At 31.6% G+C, this 21,181-nt stretch overlaps 1 protein-coding gene and 1 non-coding gene across 2 annotated transcripts in view; both read left to right on the plus strand.

The window, feature by feature from the left end:
- PCDH15 (protocadherin related 15) overlaps positions 1–21,181 on the plus strand; it is a 1,226,762-nt gene that overhangs the window by 647,505 nt on the left and 558,076 nt on the right. Inside the window, exon 4 of the mRNA XM_049790532.1 lies at positions 16,930–17,048. Within this exon, the coding sequence (XP_049646489.1) occupies positions 16,958–17,048 (91 nt within the window). The 5' untranslated portion in view covers positions 16,930–16,957. The remainder of the gene's footprint in view (positions 1–16,929; positions 17,049–21,181) is intronic.
- LOC125995351 (U6 spliceosomal RNA) lies at positions 6,382–6,488 on the plus strand. Its single transcript, XR_007490891.1, has one exon. It is a non-coding gene; the product is annotated as a U6 spliceosomal RNA (small nuclear RNA).

Genomic DNA, 21,181 nt, shown 5'->3' on the forward strand with positions numbered 1-21,181 from the left:
AACCTAACACTGATATTGTTCCCCAAGTACTAGTAGGACTGATCCAAAATCTCTGTCCCAATCTGACATGGTATCACCCCCTCATTCCTACCACTCCCAAAGTAAATTCTAAGAAGAAAATAAAGATATTGATATTCACTTTTGATATTGAAGTAAAATTATTCAATCCCTGTTGAAAACTTTGTCAATTTTCAAAAAATGAAAATAAACTATCAGTGATTTCACTCCTGGTATGTCATCGTTGCAAAGAACACAGATGCACTAGTTAGTTGCATGTAAATATCAGAATTTTCTAGGTTTGATCTCTGTGGACCCCTGGGCGCCTCCGGAAGTGACACCTGAGGGTAGAGCCTACATACTTGAGCACCACAGGTATGCCCCCAAAAGATAAAAATAAACACAATATACGGATGCATATAACTAGAACATGCTACGCTAAAATAAATGAATCAGAAAGAAAAAGACTAATCTGATTGTCTATAATGTTTGATTTTTTTTGAATGGTGGGCATTTGTGGCGGGGGCATACCTGTTAGTGCTCAAAAGTCACTCCTGGTTCTTTACTTAGAAATTACTCCTAGTAGATTAGGTAGGCCATATGGGATGCCAGGGAATAGAACCCGTGTGGGCCAAGTGCAAAGCAAATGCCCTACCTGCTGTTCTATCACTCTGTCCCTTAGGTTTGATTTACAAATAAAACACAGCAAGAGATTAGAGTGTCCATTGGAAACTAATCCTTAGACTTTAAACACAGAACTGAGGTTGCAGAGGAGATAAGGATAAACTGAATGATCCATTGGCCTACAGAAGAGGCATATTGCCACTTTGGTGGTAGGTGAACTGCGATAATGTTGCACCACAGATTTTACATAAACATGTTGACTCATTTATAACCAATACTACATCTATAAAAATAAAATTGAGGGGCTGGAATGATATCATAGAAGTAGGGCATTTGCCTTGCATGCGGCCAACCCAGGATGGGTCTGGGTTTGATCCACTGCATCCCATATGATTCCCTGAGCCTGAATTATATTCCTTAAGGAGTATAGAAATACATAAATTTTCCTGAGTATTTTATGGAAAATAACATGTTTCATCTGATATAGGAAAAATAAAAAAGGTGGATTCCTTTTTTAATCCAGAAAACATGCAGTATTATGCATTATTAGATCATTTGCTAAAGTAAGATACAGTGTGATGTTTGCTTGTTTGTTTATTTATTCATTTATTTATGGGTTTGGGGCCACACTACGCGGCCCTCAGTGGTTATTCCTGGCTCTATGTTCAGAAATTTTTCCTGCCAGGTTCAGGGGACCATAAGGGATGTCGGGATCGAACATGGGTCTGTCCCAGGTTGATTACGTGCAAGGCAAACGCCTTACCGCTGTGCTATCACTCCAGCCCCAGATACAGTGTCATGTGAAGATTTTGTTTTTTGTTTTTTGTATTAGAAGTATTATTTTTAGTTGCAATATATTATGAAAGTAATATAAATGTCTGAGCAATTGTACAGGGCTAACTAAGCATACATATATTTGGTAGGCATGAGTAGGACCCTGGTCTGGTGCCTTGCTCCACATAGTCCCATACTATGGGAAATGTCCCCAGGCTCCTTGTGTACTTTACAGAAACACACCTCCAGTTGAAAGTAATATGTAATTTACTTTTCAAAAACAAACAAAAATAATCTGCATTATTTTAAATGGCACGATAAAGATAAATGTAGACATTCATTGGATTTCAATAACTGTTTTTCATTTGTTTTTGGCTTGTTTACAACCTGAAACTGAAATTATTTGTTATGCGTATTAATTTCTTATTCTTTTAGAAATGTAGCCTAGGGGCCGGAGAGATAGCACAGCGGTGTTTGCTTCACAAGCAGTAGACCCAGGACCTAAGGTGGTTGGTTCGAATCCCAGTGTCTCATATGGTCCCCCGTGTCTGCCAGGGGATATTTCTGAGCAGTTAGCCAGGAGTAACCCCTGAGCACTGCCAGGTGTGGCCCCAAAACAAAACAAAACAAACAAACAAACAAAAAAAGAAATGTAGTCTAATATTAGAAATTTTGTAGAATCTTTACTTTTAACTCCTTTACAGAAGAATTATTTACATTTTCTTCAGAACTATGAGTCTTGGTGTCTATTTATATTGCAATAAATGTTTCATTTTATTTTTATTGAGTGACATAAAGAACTGTCAGTAGAGGATATTATCATGCCAATATTGTTATTTTCTATTATTCTAACAGCGTCATGCACAGTAATTAGAATTTGTTTTGGGAAGCTGAACATATTTATTTATAATATTTATTTAATAAATTTATTAATAATTTAGAATGTCATTGATCCCAATTACTATATAATATATATTCTAAATATTATATGTATCATCAATAATTTATCTCCTAAATGATCATTAGTGTGATAAAATTTCTACATGTGGTATGTTAGTAAGGTCTGGGTTGAAACTAAATGCAGTTTTGTTCTTGAAATTTTGTTTTGTATATTTATAAGTATGAACTTGAGATTAATTGCTACTTTGGAAACTAGTAGTTTTCATAAGTGCTGTAAATAATTATTAAGCTCTTTTTTTCTGGGAATTAGTTAATTACCATATCTAAAAATAGAGCTTTGTGCTTGAGTGTCATAAATGTATCTTAAATTGCCCTAATATCATTGTGAAAGAGCTTATATTACATGAAATTATATACTTATAAATTACTTATTTCATAACCATTTAGATCTATTTAGGCATCCTCTATCCATCATTTTTTTATTTATATACCAAGAAAAAAAATGGTAACATAGATTCTTCCCTTAAATTTTTGGTGACTGTTTTATATAAATATATGAAACATGCATTTATTATAACCCATATTTTTATAAAAGTAAAATAATACAAAAAATTGCAGTATAATACCCAAACATATATAACTTTCTCTGTAAAAGAAAAAATATTGCTTTAACAGAAAGTTATATTTTTACTTGTATTTGTTACTTTTATAGTGCCTTGAATATATGAGCACTATGATCATCCTTTCTCTAAAATTACATTTATATTCATTTAACTACTAAGAATTGATCCTATGTAGATTATTTTTTGGGATAAGATAAAATATTATTCCTGGGTCCTTGCCTAAGAAATATGTTCTCTAGAATTGAGGAATTTAATAACCTTTCTTAAATATTGATATTTGGCAAAATAGGCACTTTTATTATTGTTGTTGCTGCTGCTTTTGTTGTTGTTGCTATTATTATTATTATTATTATTATTACTATTATTACTTGTTTGGGGTGTTCAGAATTTGCTCCTGGCTCTACACTCAAAAATCACTTCTGGCAAGCACAGGGTATCAAATGGGATGTCATGGATAGAACTCAGGTTAGCAAGCTTCCAAAGAAGCTAATTTTTTTTTTTCGGTTTTTGGGCCACACCAGGGTCACTCCTGGCTCTCTGCTCAGAAATAGCTCCTGGCAGGCATGGGGGACCATATGGGACACCGGGATTCGAACCAAACACCTTTGGTCCTGGATCGGCTACTTGCAAGGCAAATGCTGCTGTGTTATCTCTTCGGGTCCTTTTTTTTTTTTTTTTTTTTGAGAAGCTAATTTTTTAAAACTTAATTTATACTTGAAAAAGCCACATGTCAAGTTACTAGTTAGAGCATTCTAATCAGATTTTTCTAATAAGATTTCATTATGACTTCCAATATAGCTATACATTTTAATGTTATTTTTTTTAATAGTGAATGCTTAAAAAAGAACAGTACAACTAATTCCTTAGTGTTAGACAGGTGCATTCTCTGACTTTCCATTTAAGTCTGTTGCAAAGAGTTTGGAATCTTTGTGCAGCAGTACTGTCCAAAGCAAAGACTTAACATTTTTTTTCCCAAAAGAGTTGATAGAAAACATGAAAGTAATGGATCACAACATTTCAGATAAATGTGCATTTGTTTCTTCACCAGAGAAGAAAAAGCAGATAAACTGTCATACATAGAGGATGCTCTCCCATGACACATGTTTGCATCAAATATTTTCACTTTCTGTTAAGCATTTGCTCAATAGACACTTTCTATTTATTTCAAAATGAATGTCTTTGAGGATTCTCAAGTGGCATGCATAATAGTATGCTCTCTTTGATTAACTGCTTAGAAGGTATACTAAAAAGTATCATGAAATGAGAAGGAAAAAAACATTAATTTTATCCTTTCAAGTTTTGTTTAAAAGTATTGAACAGAATGTTTGAAGACTTCAATAATCTTTTTTTTTAGTAAAAAGCAAAAAAACATCAAGGTCTTTTTTTGACCTCTAAACAATGCTGACAGGCTCTGGTATTGTTTGTGATGTGACTTATTTAATCTTTTTATGATGCTTCAAGTATATCAAAAGAAAAGACAAATCTATTTTCTTATATTGACATTTTCAAAATGATACCTAAAGAAACTCTAATTTCCTAGTTTTTTATCAGTTAAAATTCTCATCATCTCATTTACATATATATGTTTGGTTTTAGGGCCACACCCAGTGACACTCAGGGGTTACCCATGGCTATGTTCTCAGAAATCGCTCCTGGCTTGGGGAACCACATGGGATGCTGGGGGATCAAACCGTGGTTCACTTTAGGTCAGCACATGCAAGGCAAATGCCCTACTGCTTGAGCCACCACTCTGGCCCTTATATTTCTCATTCTTAAATTTTAGTTAAGTTATTGTTAAGTTAGTATTAAGTCATTGTTTTAACTCAAAATTAATTTTAAATTTATGTTAATATGCTAGTTTTTTAGTGGAAAGAGAACAGATAATCATTTAAAAAAACAATAAGAAGGGGCCAGAGCAGTGGAACAGGCTGTAAGACTTCTGCCTTGAGCACTAACCTAGTACTGACCACGGTTCGATCCCCAGAATCCCATAAGGTTCCCCAAGCCGGGCCGATTTCTGAGCACATAGCCAGGAGTAACCCCTGAGTGTCACTGGATGTAGCCCAGAAAAAAACAAACAAAAAAAGTAGACAATAAGAAACATTATCTTATGTACAGCAATAACCTAAAATCTGTTAGACATGTAAACTAGCCTTAAAATAATTGTATAATATTTAAGTTTATATAAAGCAACCTCAATATTTCAAATAAAATATAATAATTATACTGTTTTAGCTTTTTAAGAATGCAGCATCAAATTGCTGCAGAGTTGAGGCACAAAGATACCAAAATGTGCCTTTCATATAAAAAATGCACCTCATCTTGAGTTGTAAAATATACAGTTTGAGTTTGTTTAAATAATTGCTGAAGAAAGAAGGACCACCATAACACTAGCCATAAGGATTGCCTGGAATTATATTTATATAGAAACCCTTCTGAATGATGGCTCTTCTTATTTGTTTAATTCTCTTTCATTCATCTTGAATTACAATTTTGGCCATAAACAACTGTCCCAGTAAAATGAGTAACTCCTTTCTCCTACAAGTTACAGTAGGAGGAAATCTAACTTGCTTTCATAATAGATATTGTATGCTAAGAAAACTGCATATGCTAAAACAATATTCACTAACATTTCATTTATTTGTCCTAGCCTTTTAACATCCATTAAGTACTTACAAAGTAAACATCCGTAAATTTTAGGCAAATGTTTTTACTTAATTTGATGAATATTCATTAGTTCAGCACTTAATTCATCACATTTGTGAGACATTTTTGTGTTTTGTTTGTTTTTTGCTTTGTTTTGTTTTGGGGGGACACCCTTGGCAGTATTCAGAACTTAACTCATATTCTGTACTCTAGGATCACTTTTGGACATACTTAGGGGCCCAAATTGGTTCTAGTGAACAAACATTGGTCAACTGTTGTTATACAGATATCCTGAAGTCTATACTAACTCTCTTATTCCTAATATTTGTGTGTCAAACTTATTTGATTAATTAATAATTTAATAGGAATTAAAATAACATTTCAAAACTCAGAAGTTAAAAAGTTACTAGAAGGGGCCGGCGCAGTGGCACTAGAGGTAAGGTGCCTGCCTTGCGTGTGCTAGCCTAGGACGGACCAGACCGTGGTTTGATCCCCCGGAGTCCCAGATGGTCCCACAAGTCAGGAGCGACTTTTGAGCGCATAGCCAGGAGTAACCCCCGAGTGTCACCGGCTGTGGCCCAAAAACCAAATAAAAAAAGCTACTAGAAAATATTTGCTTAATCATTTAAAAAACTAAAGAATCAATGATATAAAAGAAGCAAAGTAAGTTTGATTTACTTTGTATTTAGAATTTTTATATATAAATTCGCAGAAATTTTTCCACTTATTTTTATTATATTTTCAGTTTTTAATTTGTCTTACAAACAAATTACTATTACCAGTCTCAACCTCACTGTTGCTTAGTAAACATCCATCAGTGCTCGCTTCGGCAACACTTATACTAAAATTGGAACGATACAAAGAAGAATAGCATGGCCCCTGCGCAAGGATGACACGCAAATTCGTGAAGTGTTCCATATTTAAAAAAAAAATGAAAGAAAAGAAACATCGAATAAGTGAGAATACAAGAAAATTATAGAAATGGGCCATACATGAAATTTTTAATAATACAAAAATGTTGTGTTATGCAAAAGATAATGCATGAAACAGTTGTGATTGTAATTCAGTATTATTTATATTTATATTAGTCTAGTTTATCTGTATTTTATGAATAACATATTTTAGATTAAAGGATAATATTTTTTTTACAATATTGCACTTTTTTTTTTTTTTTTTTTTTTTTGGTTTTTGGGCCACACCCGTTTGACGCTCAGGGGTTACTCCTGGCTATGCGCTCAGAAATCACCCCTGGCTTGGGGGACCATATGGGACACCGGGGGATCGAACCGCGGTCCATCCGCTTGCAAGGCAGACACCTAACCTGTAGCGCCACCTTCCCGGCCCCACAATATTGCACTTTTAAATTGTAGTATTTTATGAACTTTTTACTTTTAGTTCTCAAAGTATCGCTCATAAGCATAATCAGACAAAATTAATGCTTTTCTTCCATACAATAATCTCCAAGATAATAATGCCAACACAATTATAATATACTTTATTTTAATATAACAAAAATAATAAAATAATGGAAAGAACCAAAGCTAAAAAAAAAACAAACTATCCTGTTGGACATGATGCTAGTACTCTTACCCAAATATATAGAAAGAACTTAAAAACTTTTGATTATGTGATTGGTATTTTGGAACACTTTCAATCCAAACCCAAGATTTAAAAGGACAAATAACACATGCAATTATATATTCTCTGGCTAATTTCTACTTACAAAAATAAATGAAAGCCAGAGATTTACGACAAGCTTGATCCTTGGCATCAAATACTTTCTTTAGAGCCCACTAGGAGTAATTCATACATGAAAACCCAGGAGTAACTCCTGAAAAATGTTAGATGTGGTCGCCCCAATAAATAAATAAATAAATAAATAAATAAATAAATAAATAAATAAATAAATATGCATGATTTAAAATTGTATAATTAATATTAAAATGCATATACTACCTCTTATCAACAATTCTCTGGTAAAATAGTGTATTTTTCTTTCTACAAATATGCTAGCAGTAGTTTGTTTTAATTCTGGTTAGGGAGTACATTCTGTAATATTCAGATGTGACTTGTATCCACAATCAGATATCATTCCAGTGGTCTCTATGATACTCTGGTGTCCTAGGATTGAAACTGGGCTGAACATCTAAAAACCGTGCATTTTAACCACTGTGCTATTTTTCAAGCCACTATGGTAGTTTACATTTCAAAATTGTCTAATTTTATAACAATTAAAATATTTTATGTTGTCTTTATCAATTTAAAATATTTTCATATGTTCTTATGATACTGATAGCTACTTTAAGCAATTGTTTACTAAAATTTAATAATACAGGCAACCTAATAGAAGTATCTCTTATCAGCTCTCTTCTCCATCTTAAGTTTAGCTATTACCTCTCAACGATTATATTTGACTTAATATATTGATAAATATGAATCAAAATTTCTTATTAAAATTAAGAAAAGCAGAGAGACCGTATCAAAATAATCAAATAAAGAAATCTTATGCATATTTTCTTTAATAATCACAAAATCAACAATATAAGGTTAATCTACATAAACCAATATTAATAAATATTCCTTTACTTGATATTACATATTAGTGGTTATGGAATTTTTATTTCTTCTGATTCATAACACCTTTCTTATGTATTTGCTCATCTCAAAATCTGGGAAGTAAGAAAAAGTTTTTAGCCATTAATTTAGTACTCTTTAATGATATTTTTCTGAGAGAACTACGTTGCTGATTCATGTAAAAACAGACTTCATAGTTTTGAAAAGTTTTTCTGCATGCTTTATGAGTAGTAATTAAAATATTGAAACTTTGAACTTCAGCAATAATTCCAAGGGGACATTTTTTCTTTTAAAGTGATTATAGCTTAATTGAATAAGAATGTTAATTAAGCAGAAAAATTTTATTATTTATGTTCTCATACGTACTTTCATCCTGTAAATTAATTCACTTAATTTGTACTCATTTTGTTTTCAACACAATAGTCAAATATTTGTTATGTTGTCTTTTTAATTTAATACTTTATATTTAACATCCGAATATTCATGGTAGTATACATTTTTAATTCTTTAGAACATATCAATTAAACATGAGTTGACATAGATTGTATTTTTATTATTTTTATTTACTATGATGTCTTTATGAAAGAATACAACTCAGCAGTGTACTAAAATATAGTCTTATGAAACATAATGATGATCACAATTATTTTATATAATAGTTTTTATTTTGACCATATTAACTTACATATCTTCCACAGTAATATTCTAGGTACATATTAACATTGAATCAGGGGGAATTCCCATCACCATATTTGTCCTCCCTCCACCCCTGTTCCCATCCTGCATCCCATATCCCCCACCCTCACCCCTCAGGCCGCTAAAATAAGTGGTCCCCTCTGTGTCTAGCTTCCTACTTAGTGATCGTACATCTGTTTAATCCTGGTACCCACCCTTATTTCCTCCTCTATTTGAGAGGCGGAACTAGATAGTTCAAATTATGTGGTTTTGTTTGAAGAAAAGAAAAGCAACAAAATGGGGTAAAAATCAAATAAACCGAAAATGAGTGGGGTCATTCTAGAGGCTTTCAACCTCAATTTGAGAGAGGAAATGAAAAAAAAATTGAAACACCACAACAATACAAAAAAGATATATTATATAAAATATCCAGTGAGCACTAAAGCAATAAACACAAGAACTACATAATAGTCTCGGTTCTGAAGTAAAAACATGCCAGAGTGCATAAAGAAAGAAAAAGATAAAGTAAAATAAAATAAAATTAGAAACATCAACCTCAATATCCACACCCCCCAAAAAATTCAAAAACATAGATAAAAAAATAAAAGAAATTATTTTGTGCCTTTTTTATAATTATTTTAAGCAGCAATGAAGGGCCTAAATGGCTTTCACAATTACTTCTTTTAATAATCTAAATTGTTCATCTTCATATTTTAATCTGTTTTGGAATGATAAACATAACATTATTATGTAAAGTTGTAGAATAAAATATAATCATATAATGGCATAAACTAGCTTAGCTATATTTTTAAACAAATACTTCCTTATCTGCATATATTGTACTAATTTTTTGTTATTGAGTTCCTATCTTCTGTTAATATTTATGCAAATATCTCAGAAGATAAATATGATTCAGAATTTCTTAAAAGGATCCAGATAGTCAAATAAAAAGATCTTGTGCTTATTTCCTTAGATAATTACATAAAATGACAACAAAAAGGTTAATCTACTCATAAAGTAATTTGAAAATCTCTCAAACGTCTATATCTAGAATTAAAAAAAAAATACACATCTCCCAATTGCGATGGGAAAAGACAGAACTCTTGTTACTTTTCCATTGTTTTTCAAGTGTTTCTTATTCCAGTAACACACAGTTCTGTTTTGGTTTGGTTTTTGTGCCATACCCATTTGATGCTCAGGGGTTACTCCTGGCTATGAGCTCAGAAATCGCTCCTGGCTTGGGGGGACCATATGGGACGCCGGGGGATCGAACCTCCGTCCGTCCTACGCTAGCACTTGCAAGGCAGACACCTTACCTGTAGCGCCACTTTCCCAGCCCCAACACACAGTTTTAATTAGAAGAGCTTTATAGAAAAATTCATCCAGAAAACAAAATACCTTCTATAGGTATTTTAAAGCAGCCATGATATTAGTGGAGTTCTATGGTACTTTATGAATTTTACTTAGAGTTCGTTCAAAGTCCTTGAATTTTTTTATTTTAGTGAGAATTTATTAAATCTATATGATGATTTTGGCATTATTTGGAGGAAGTTAAGGCACATCAGTTTGCAAAATGTGGTTGTATTTGGAGGGGATTGTATAAACCAAATTAGAACTCCAACAAATATCAGGTGATTTCATTCATTGGAAATAAAGTGTCAAAATAAGAGAATGACAGAGTCTTTGCACTAGTATACAAAGATGATTTTATCTATTTTGGACATTTAATCCAAATAAAATAGGACAGGAGAGATAGGATAGAAGTTAAGGCATTATCACACAAGTAGACTACTCTGGATCAATCCAGAGCACTTCAAAGTACTCTAAGTACTATCAGCAGAGATTGCTAAGTACTTAACTCAGAGTAAGTGCAGTCTGACCCCCATTTCCAAACACAATCATATAGATAGGAACTAGACAAATAAGAAACTAAATAAGAAGTGAAAAATAAAGTACAAAGTAAAATCATAGTTATCAAAAAAATTTTAGCAACTAATATTTGAATTTAAATATTAAACTTTTTGATTCTATCCAATGCATGTAGTTGTTATTAGAATTTTCTAAATCCAGATTAAGTATGTGCATCCTAAGTCAATCATCTTAAAATTTTCCCTAAAATTTCCTACAATTAACATGCAAAATAATGTATGAAATGTTGTCTAGGGGTTGAGACCGTGCATTGCATATATAAGTCACTGACTTTGATTTTCTACCTGCCATCTGAGCACTATTGAGTATAATTTTGAAGGCTTCTGAGTATTGTAGTTGTGGCTCTGGGAGAACCCTGAGCACTGCTTGGGCTACAACTTCAAAAAATTAAAATGAGTCTAAACTTTACATACCATATCCCACATACCACATCCCTATTTAGAATGAGTAAAACATGTACTATAAATAATGCTTATCAATTTTCAAATATTTGTTCATTATGATAAAAAAGATGGCCAAAGATAGATGTACTTTTAAATATCAAATTATTTAAAATCTTTTAGTATTCAATATGTTTTAAATTTCTTATACATAAAAACTAAATAATTAATATAAATAAAATCACATATACATGTAGTATAAAATTTGCACTATAAAATATAATTTTGTCTTAGGATTTATTTTAGTTTGGGAATTTCATATTTATTAATGATAATATAAAATGTCATTAATTAAATGACAAGTTTCCCAATAATGTCACTCTTGTGTATCTCTGATTCATATCAGCATTGTAAACAATATTTTCTACAATAAGTTACTGTATGTAATAAGATGGCATGTATTTCTGATTTTCCAATATTTTAATGAGTACAGATATATAACTAGTTGAAAATGTAAAGATTACTATTTGACATGTCATTAAGCACTTGTAATTATTTCTTAAAATTAGAACTCACAAATCTATTATCCTAAATTTTCAATATAATTAAATGACTATTATTTAAAACTTATTCCTGCCAAGCCTTTGGCAATGAATAAAGCAAATATCTAATGTGAATGAATTCTAGAACATATTTTTCAAATGAGAAAATGAGGAGACAAAATAAGATTTTTAATACAAATAAATTTTATACAGATATTTCTGAAAAATACATAAGTACAAAATAGATTCTGCAGGCAATAGGGTGTCTGACTTGCATGAAACCAACCCAGGTTTGAATTTCCAACACTATATATAGCCCCTTGAGCACTACTAAATATAATCTCAGATCACTGCCAGATGTGGCCCTAAAACTAAAATAATATATAAGTAAGTCAATAAATAGAAATTTAAAATGATAAACATGACAATATTTTAAGCTAAATTTTATATTTGCTTGTATAGAATATAATTGATAAATATAATAAGTTGTCTTAACTTTATAGTTTTATATTATTGTAGTATAAAGCTACATTTTGTAAATAAAATTTGATATATTGTATATTATATGCTTATTTGACAAATTGGATGTTTCTACAGTCTAAACAAAAGAAAAAGTTGCATAATTTTCCACATATGACTAAGAAAATTTCTTATTAACTATAGCAGTTGACAATGTGTTTGTGCATCATATTTTTTCATGACAATGCATTTGCTAATGTTTTTACTTCTATTAATATGCATGCAATATAAATGAACTAAATTATAGTGTGCTGTAATGAAAAAGTCTAGAGAAAAACAATAAAGTGTATTTATAGATTGATTATAGATTGTAAAAATTAATACAATAGCAGATAAGGAGGTATTTGTTTAGAAATATAACTAAGCTATTTTATGTCATTATATACTTATATTTTATTCTAAAAATTTATATAATCATGTCATGCTTATCATTCCAAAACAGATATAAAATATATCTTAATCAAATAAGCATCATATGGGAACTTAACTACTAATTCAAGAAAATAAACCAAGGCAATTAGAACCATTTATACTATTCATAAGTACTTTCATTATTAATTTCTTTTACCAAAAATTCTAGGAAAAATACTGTAGTATAGCATATATCAATGTGCATCTCACATAAGAAACTTTTACAGATAATATTAGTTGTACCCAATTTCTGAAAGATTTTTTCACATTTCATTTCATTGAAACAGTAATTCAGTTCATTATTTTGTTTCATTTAATACCTTCCTTGTTTTCCATCTTCACTAACACCCACAATTTTATAATCACTCATCATCAAAATTTTAATACAATCCCTAAATTGATTGATAATTTTACATACATATATTTTTATTAAATCCTCTCATATATTAATGTTCTATTGTTAAAATAAATCACACACAAATTTGATGGTTTATAAAAAAGCTCTGATTGTCTCTATTTTTGTGGATTAGATAGCTGGGTTTTTTGCCCAGCATCTTACAAATATTAATTGGCATTTGAGAGGGAGATATCCTAAATGGTGTTTTGGAAACCTGGGGCACCTCCCTGTTACTATGCCCACCAGGTCAGTACTTCCTAGTAAGGGCCTGAAAGACAGAGTGTAGTTTTCTTCCTCTGGACCTGTCAATTCATCAGCTACCAAAGTAGTGCTTAGAACCTCCAGGTCTGTATCTAGGGATTTTCCAGGGATGATAAGGTGCTGAGAATTAGACCAGGGGTCTGCTACATGCAAGAAAGGCATATCCTTACCCTTCTACCTCATTTGCACTAATATATTGTCAATATCTATCTCTAAAATTTAATAGAGAAAACTCTGCTATAAAGTTTGATTATATTGTAGAAAAATTTTTAGATAGAACAAGTATTTCTATCTTGTATGCTGGAAAATATCTTTCTATAATTTGTACAGAATGAAACTTGTATAAGATAGTCAAAGGAAAGATACTCCATTAGCTTTAAAATAAAAAGTGTTCTTCAACTGCTAGTCCACGGCTAATGAAAAATTAACAACTTTTACCACAGTGTTTAAAAGTGCCAGTCCATGGACCAATATACAGATATATATTATGATGATATAGTTATCTAAGGAAGAAAAGCTAGCAGAAAGAGCTTTAAGTAATCTGTAGTCTAAATCCAGTCGGATGGTCCATAGCTATAAACCGAGGCAAGAGGCTGAATCAAAAAAGTTAACAAGCATTTTGAAATAAGAGGGAAATCAGGGGAAAAATAAGGGCAAATACTCAAATATAAGAGGGCAGGTGAAGGTGAAGGGTCTAGGACATAGAGCAAGGAATCGTGTGCCAGGAAGTAGAGAAAAAAATTGCCAACTGCTAAGTACAAAGCTTCTGTATTTGGCCTTCTTGTTCAGTATTTTTCTCAATTGCATTAGCTATAAAAACTGTCAGTAACTAATATCAGGGCTGTCTTCCTGAATCTGCTGTGCTTGAGAGAGCAATCATGTCCTGCTAATAAAAGCTCCCAAATTTTGATCAATTCTGATTTGGCTTGTGATCTACCCAGTGTGTATAAATTAGATTTCAGGTTGACAAATGTCCAATACATCTTCAGGCATTCACCGGTTTGTAACTTTGATCCAATAAACTTGATTTCTCCCCAAAGAGTCACTTACCTTCAAATGGATGCCTGGAGAGATTTCAAGTCAAATCAGAATGGATGCTAATGTTTAATTGAGAAAAGATAAATTTTAACCAACCATTTGATACGTTATATCTTAAATCAAAATATTCACATTCAACATTATGAAGTGTTCCTTTATAATATGGAGATACCAGCGTAAACACATTGAGAGTAATTTGTTTTCTTGATCATCAAAATAAATTAGTCATAGGTGCAAATTTATCTGCATGCTAATAGAAAGTGAGTGAGAGCTACTATTTAGTCTTCTCAAAATCATATAACTAGGGATTTGAAATGATTGGATTTAAAGCAATTACCCAGACACCTTTATACAGTAGCATCCTTAATAGCTTTTATTTTTCTTTTCTTTCCAAGAATTTATTATTATTTTCTCTTAATATCTAATGTGCATCTTCTCTTTAGGCCATCTCTGGGAAGTAATAAAAAGATAAGATTCTGATTCACTTAACAATTAGGAGAAAAAAATGTGTGAAGGTCAGATAGAAAGAAGATCCCATTAGTCTTTTATTTTGAAAACAATAACAAACCACAAAAATAGAGTTTCCACTAAAATATGCATAATTAAGTAGTGCCCTTGAACATTAGGGTCCATGTATGCCATGAATGCAAAAAAATAAGAAATTATACTTTGAATAATTCTTACAGTAAATTAGATTCACTCATGCAGTTTTACAAATAAATATGATTTAAAAAGCTTTATGTAATATTGGTGAAAAATTGTTTAAAAACTAATTATTTTCTTTGTATACTACAATAGTTCTTTATAGGTGGTTGGATTATTGGGTAGAAATCTTAAACTAGAGGACATCAGAATAAAATGTCTCACCAGAAAGGGGCAATCAAACAAGGTGTTGGACAGTCATCTGAAGTAAATATGGAGCAATTAGAGATTAATATTTATATCTATGCTATTGTAAAGACAAGAAGAAGCCATGCCACAATACTTGTTTACATCTCCATTTGTTAAATAGTGACAAAGGTTTATTAAACAATTGCATATCCCCAAACAACTCTGAAGTGGTTAGAGTGATATTCAAAGGTTTAAGGAATTTTTGCCTTGCATATTCCTGAGTGTGGTTTAGTCTCTGGGACCCTAAAATTTCTTAGCTTTACCAGGAACAACTTAAATTTAGCTAACTCTAATATGGGAGTAGCCTTTGAGCACTGATAGCTCTGACATTCTCCCAAAATGTGAAATCCAGTTTATCAGATAATATTCTACTCTCTGTCTCACCCTCTATCTCTTTCTATCTCTATATGACTATGAATCTTACTCTTCTATTTACCTCCTAAGGACATTCAAGTGTAAAATTCTCAAATAACAGTTTCCATGTTTGTAGCATAATGAGCTACTATCAGGATCATTTTGAGCATTTAAATGGACGGTGTATTCAGTTTATAAAGACATTCTCCTTCATCCATCCATTTACTTGCAATGAAGTTGTTGAGATAAAAAAAAGATAACTTAAAATAAATGCCATTAAAACGCATCAAAAGAGCGATGTGAGGGTTGGGGTGCTAGCACAATGGTAGGGCTTTTGCCTTGCACGTAGCTGACATAGGGAAGATGCGGGTTTGATCCCTAGTATCCCATATGATCCCCAAGTCTGCCAGGAGTGATTTTTGAGCACAGAATCAGAAGTAACCCCGGAGTGCCACTGGGTGTGGCCAAAAAAAATCAAAAAAAAAAAAAGAAAAGAAGAAAAAATAGAGACCTGTGAGAAAAAATAATGGTATATCAACTAGTTACTTGGCATAGTTAAGTATTATTTTCATCATTTTATAAAAAAGAAATAAAAAATTTAATGGTGAATTTTTCCTACATATTTATCTAAAACAAATTCTTATTTGAGAGGATCCGGAGAGATAGCACAGCAATAGGGCTTTTGCCTTTATTGGCAGACTTGAGATAGACCTGGTTTCGATCTCAGGCATCCCATATGGTCCCCCGCAGCCTGCCAAAAGCAATTGCTGAGTGCAGAGCCAAGATAAACTACTAAACACAGCCAGGTGTTGTGCAAAAAACAAACAAACAAACAAACAAAACCCACAAACATCTATTTGAAATTTTATATATGATCCAATAGCTATTTTACCATATCAAATTGTTTGCTAATTTTTCCTATATAATTGCAAAATAAATTTATTTTTAAGAATATCAAAATAAGTTTATTTAATAATCTATTTAAGTCAAATACATTTAATTTTAATAATATATTTTTAAACACCGTGATTACAAACACGATTGTAATAAGTTTAATAACTTCAATTGATTAATATTTGATTCATTATTAGGATCTCAATAAAAACAAAAGGCAACGTTGTGATTATTCTCAGTGTTACATTCTCAGTGTGTTCCTTTGCAAAATGAAAAAGAATAATCCAGAAACGACGTCTTTCCTTAGAGAATACTTGTCTGCAAATTCTTGTAGATAAAAAGTTTCCTTGTGTTAAACAAGTGTGCTACTTCGTTAAAGCATAATGTGGTACAGGTAATTAAGTCTGAAGTGTTCAAAGCTGTTCTTGGCTGTGACAGTTGTTTGCTTATTGAAGATTAATGAACTTGTCAACTGTTTCTTTCTTTTCATGTAATTCCAGATCAACTCTGAGTAGAATTTGACAGAAGATGTTACAACAGTTTTGTCTTTGGAAATGCATAGCTTCTGGGATTCTTTTAGGATCTCTCTTCACAATCTGCCTGGGACAGTATGATGATGGTAAGGTTGCTCTTTGATCTGGCCTTTAGCCAGTACTTCTGTTTTAAAATTGAAATGAAACCCATGAAATAATGATGCTAATTTGTCATGCATTTTTTTCAAAGTTGGTAGTACTGTAGATTAATTTCTTTTCATTAGAGTAATCTAACTGAAAAGTGTTTGGTTTCTTAGTGAGTGTTGTACTTGGTTGGAAGACCTATGTTTGAACTTTAATTCACTTTTATGGAGACAATGAGTAAATGCTGTAAAAATAAACACGAGGTACAGTGTATTAAATAAATATTAAGAATACAATGAATAGCCTTGAGTAAAGCTTAAAATATGAAATATATAAATATGATACATAAAGATTTCTCAGAAAAGATCTTTCTGCCAAAATATAGACACTTAAAATTACATTACTTTTAGGACTTTAATTGGGTATTTTTTCTTTTTTTCTTTTTTTAGTTTTGAACAGAAATTAAAGATTTAAATATCTTGTCAAAAGATAAAAATACAATGGTAAGGGCACACTCTTTGAACAAGGCCATAGGGTTTGATCTTAAATCCATTAGGAGTGATCCTACTGTATAGATCCAGTGGTAGCCCCTGAGCACAGCTGTGTGTGGGAAAAAGGAAAAATATATATATTTTTCAAAATAAAATATGTTGCAAAAGATTTGATATTAAACTTTCTGAGGTTTTTCTTAATCATATATCAGTCACTTTAGGAATACATCTTTCTCATGAAACTCCTTGGAGACCATTCACTGTGCTGTATCTGCCGTGACCTTTATAAACAGATCTGTTTTTGAATTTTTCAGAATTGTAAGAATTTACCTTTCAGCATGTGAGTATAGTTAGAACACTTGACATGTAATATATGAAACTACTAAACAAAGTCCTCCATCCAGAAGTTTTCTATTCAAGAAAACAATATTTTACATTCTGGCATATATATATATATATATTGGATTTGTTTTTTCTATCATACCTGGCAATATTCAAGGATTACTCCTAGCTCTGTACCAGATATCTCTCCTGGCAGATGGCAGACTTAGGAGGCCAGTGGAATGCTGGGAAATTGACTCTGGTTCTTCCAATGTTAGCATGTACAAGGCCGCCCGACCACTGTGCTATCACTTTAGCGCCCCCCCTCCATTCTGTTATTTTTATTTTATATAAATTTTTCTCTTTGGGGAAGAAGAAGAGTTGTCATCTCATTACTGTTCAGCTCTTAGTAATTCTTATTAACAGTCAGTGATGCATTATTAATGTTTTTCTTAGATAAATTGAATGACATCATGTTGAGTGAGTTTATTAGACTTTATCATAATTGTATTTAAATTATTCGCCCTTTGAAACATTCCAAGTCTATCATAGCTGGAAAATAATAGCCCTCATTTGGAGTTTATAGAAAAAAATCATATGTGCAAATATTTTCCTAAAAACCAAACAGCTTACTTCCTTAAAAAGTCCGTTAGTGCAGTGAGAATGATACCACAATAGGTACGGCATTTGCATTGTACACAACAAACTCAGGTTTGAACCCCAGAATCTCTTATCATTCTGCATGCACCTTCTGGAATGATCCCTGAGTTCAAAGCCAGTTCTAACTCCAGCACACCACCAGATGTAGGGAAAAAAAGAAAAAAAAAAAACTTCCATTAATTATAAGAGCATTTTAATACACCTAAATTTGATGTTTATATTACTGGTATGTATCAGAATTATAAAAATGCAGTTTAAACCTAAATTTTAAAAGTAAAATTCAAGAAAGCCTGTATCTGCTATATTGATAAAAATTATATAAATCAATGGAATTTAAGAAAGTATTTTATGAAATAATATTTTATTTTCCTTCTCCCCAAGTAATGCATTTTAAATCATGTCCATATAATAGATAAAATTCAGTATATCAATTTTATATTCGCAATTGCAAGGTTCTGAGTCAAAGCCTTTCATATGTAAGGCATGTAACTTCTTATTTCTTAGCCTTTTTTTCAGCTAATACTTTTAAGTGTTATCCAGAATTTTCATTTTATTTGTAGCTGGTGCTTTCAGAGCAGGGAATTTACTGCCAGTGCTTCGTTTAATCATTAAACATTCAAAAATCCTATACTTTAAGTGAACTAGGTTATCAACAGAAATTGCTCCTGACTTGACTTGCAATGCTATAAATTGATTTCCTTAATAGGCTCATTATAGCTTTTGATTGTTTCTAAAGTTACTCTCATAACCTCCAAAATAAAATTATCAGGTAGTTTTCTATCACATACTCTATATGATAAAGCAGACTAGAATTATATAAATCAAGTAATCATGTAAAGTATTATTGTCTCATAAAGCACAACATTTGTGGGTGACTATATTAACCACCATTCGAAGTCATTCACAGTTCTTTTCTTCGAGTTAAAGATTAATTTTTAGGAAAGATTAGTAATTACGACAGAGAAGTGGTTTTTGCTTGTTTTTATGATTTTAGCATTTTATAATTTTGTGTATGTGTGTGTGTCACACCCGGCAGAACTCAGGGGTTACTCCTGGCTCTACGCTCAGAAATGACTCCTGTCAGGCTCAGGGAACCAAATGGGATGCTGGGATTCAAACCACCGCCCTTCTGTACGCAAGGCAAACGTCTTACCTCCATGTTATCTCTCTGGCCCTTCTATAAAATTTTTTTAATAAAAAACTCTCACCATTCTTTAATACTTATATATCCCAACACTAGCTCAACACACCTTTTTCTAGGATGCTAAGGGAATTCTCTATTAGGGAATTCTAACATTATTTTTATTTAATAATTCAATGAAACATGATTTAAATTACTCTTGAGGTTTATTTTTATTTCAAACCATCAAAACTATTAGCCTTAGAATGAAAAACTAAGTTCAGAACTTAATAAAACACAACTAAAACAAAAAGTATCAATCAGGAATATTAAGAAGGAAGCATAAATTTATTATATTAATTTATTCAAGACGTTAAGTCATTATATTAAGACAAATAGAAGAAAAAGATGTTATAAACATAAAGGTATTAGAGAAAAAGGAAAAGCCAAAATATACATTTTGCCATAGTTTAATCATTATCATAATTGAAAACTCATTTATCCACACAGTAAGGAACTTGAGGTTGTTAAAAATCGACAATTGTAAATTACTCTACAGATATTAGTATGAAAATCTTGATTTTTCAAATTAAGATATTTTCTATACTTTTACAAGTCTTGTCCTATTTAGTTTAAGGTACTATAAATAATTAAATGAATACCTTAATTTAATAAAACTTCATTTAAAATGAAATATGCAAAATCCTCTAATTAAATTAAATTTAAATATTTTATTGCTCAATATTTTAATATCATGAAAAATTTTTTATATATTTTATTTAAACACCTTGATTACATACATGATTGTGTTTGGGTTTCAGTCATGTAAAGAATACCACCCATCACCAATACAACATTCCCATAACCAATGTCCCAAATCTCCCTCCTCCCCAGCCAACCCCCGCCTGTACTCTAGACAGGCTTTCTATTTCCCTCGTACATTCTCATTATTAGGATAGTTCAAAACATATGTATTTCTCTAACTAAACTCATTCCTGTTTGTGGTGAGCTTCATGAGGTGAGCTGGAACTTCCAGCTCTTTTCTCCTTTGTGTCTGAAAGTTATTATTGCAAGAATGTCTTTCATTTTTCTTAAAACCCATAGATGAGTGAGATCATTCTCTCTCTCTCTCTCACTCTCTCTCTCTCTATGACTTATTTCACTCAGCATAATAGATTCCATGTACATCCATGTATAGGTAAATTTCATGACTTCATCTTTCCTGACAGCTGCATAATATTCCATTGTATATATGTACCACAGTTTCTTTAGCCATTCATCTGTTGAAGAGTATTTTGGCTGTTTCCAGAGTCTTGCTATGGTAAATAGTGCTGCAATGAATATAGGTGTAAGGAAGAGATTTTTGTATTGTATTTTTGTGTTCCTAGGGTATATTCCTAGGAGTGTTATAGCTGAATTATATGGGAGCACGATTTACAGTTTTTGGAGGAATCTCCATATTGCTTTCCATAAAGGTTAAACTAGATGGCATTCCCACCAGCAGTGGATAAGAGTTATATAAAAACTTTGTGTAGATTTAGAA

This window comes from Suncus etruscus, chromosome 17 (assembly GCF_024139225.1).
Source record: "Suncus etruscus isolate mSunEtr1 chromosome 17, mSunEtr1.pri.cur, whole genome shotgun sequence".
NCBI lineage: Eukaryota > Metazoa > Chordata > Mammalia > Eulipotyphla > Soricidae > Suncus > Suncus etruscus.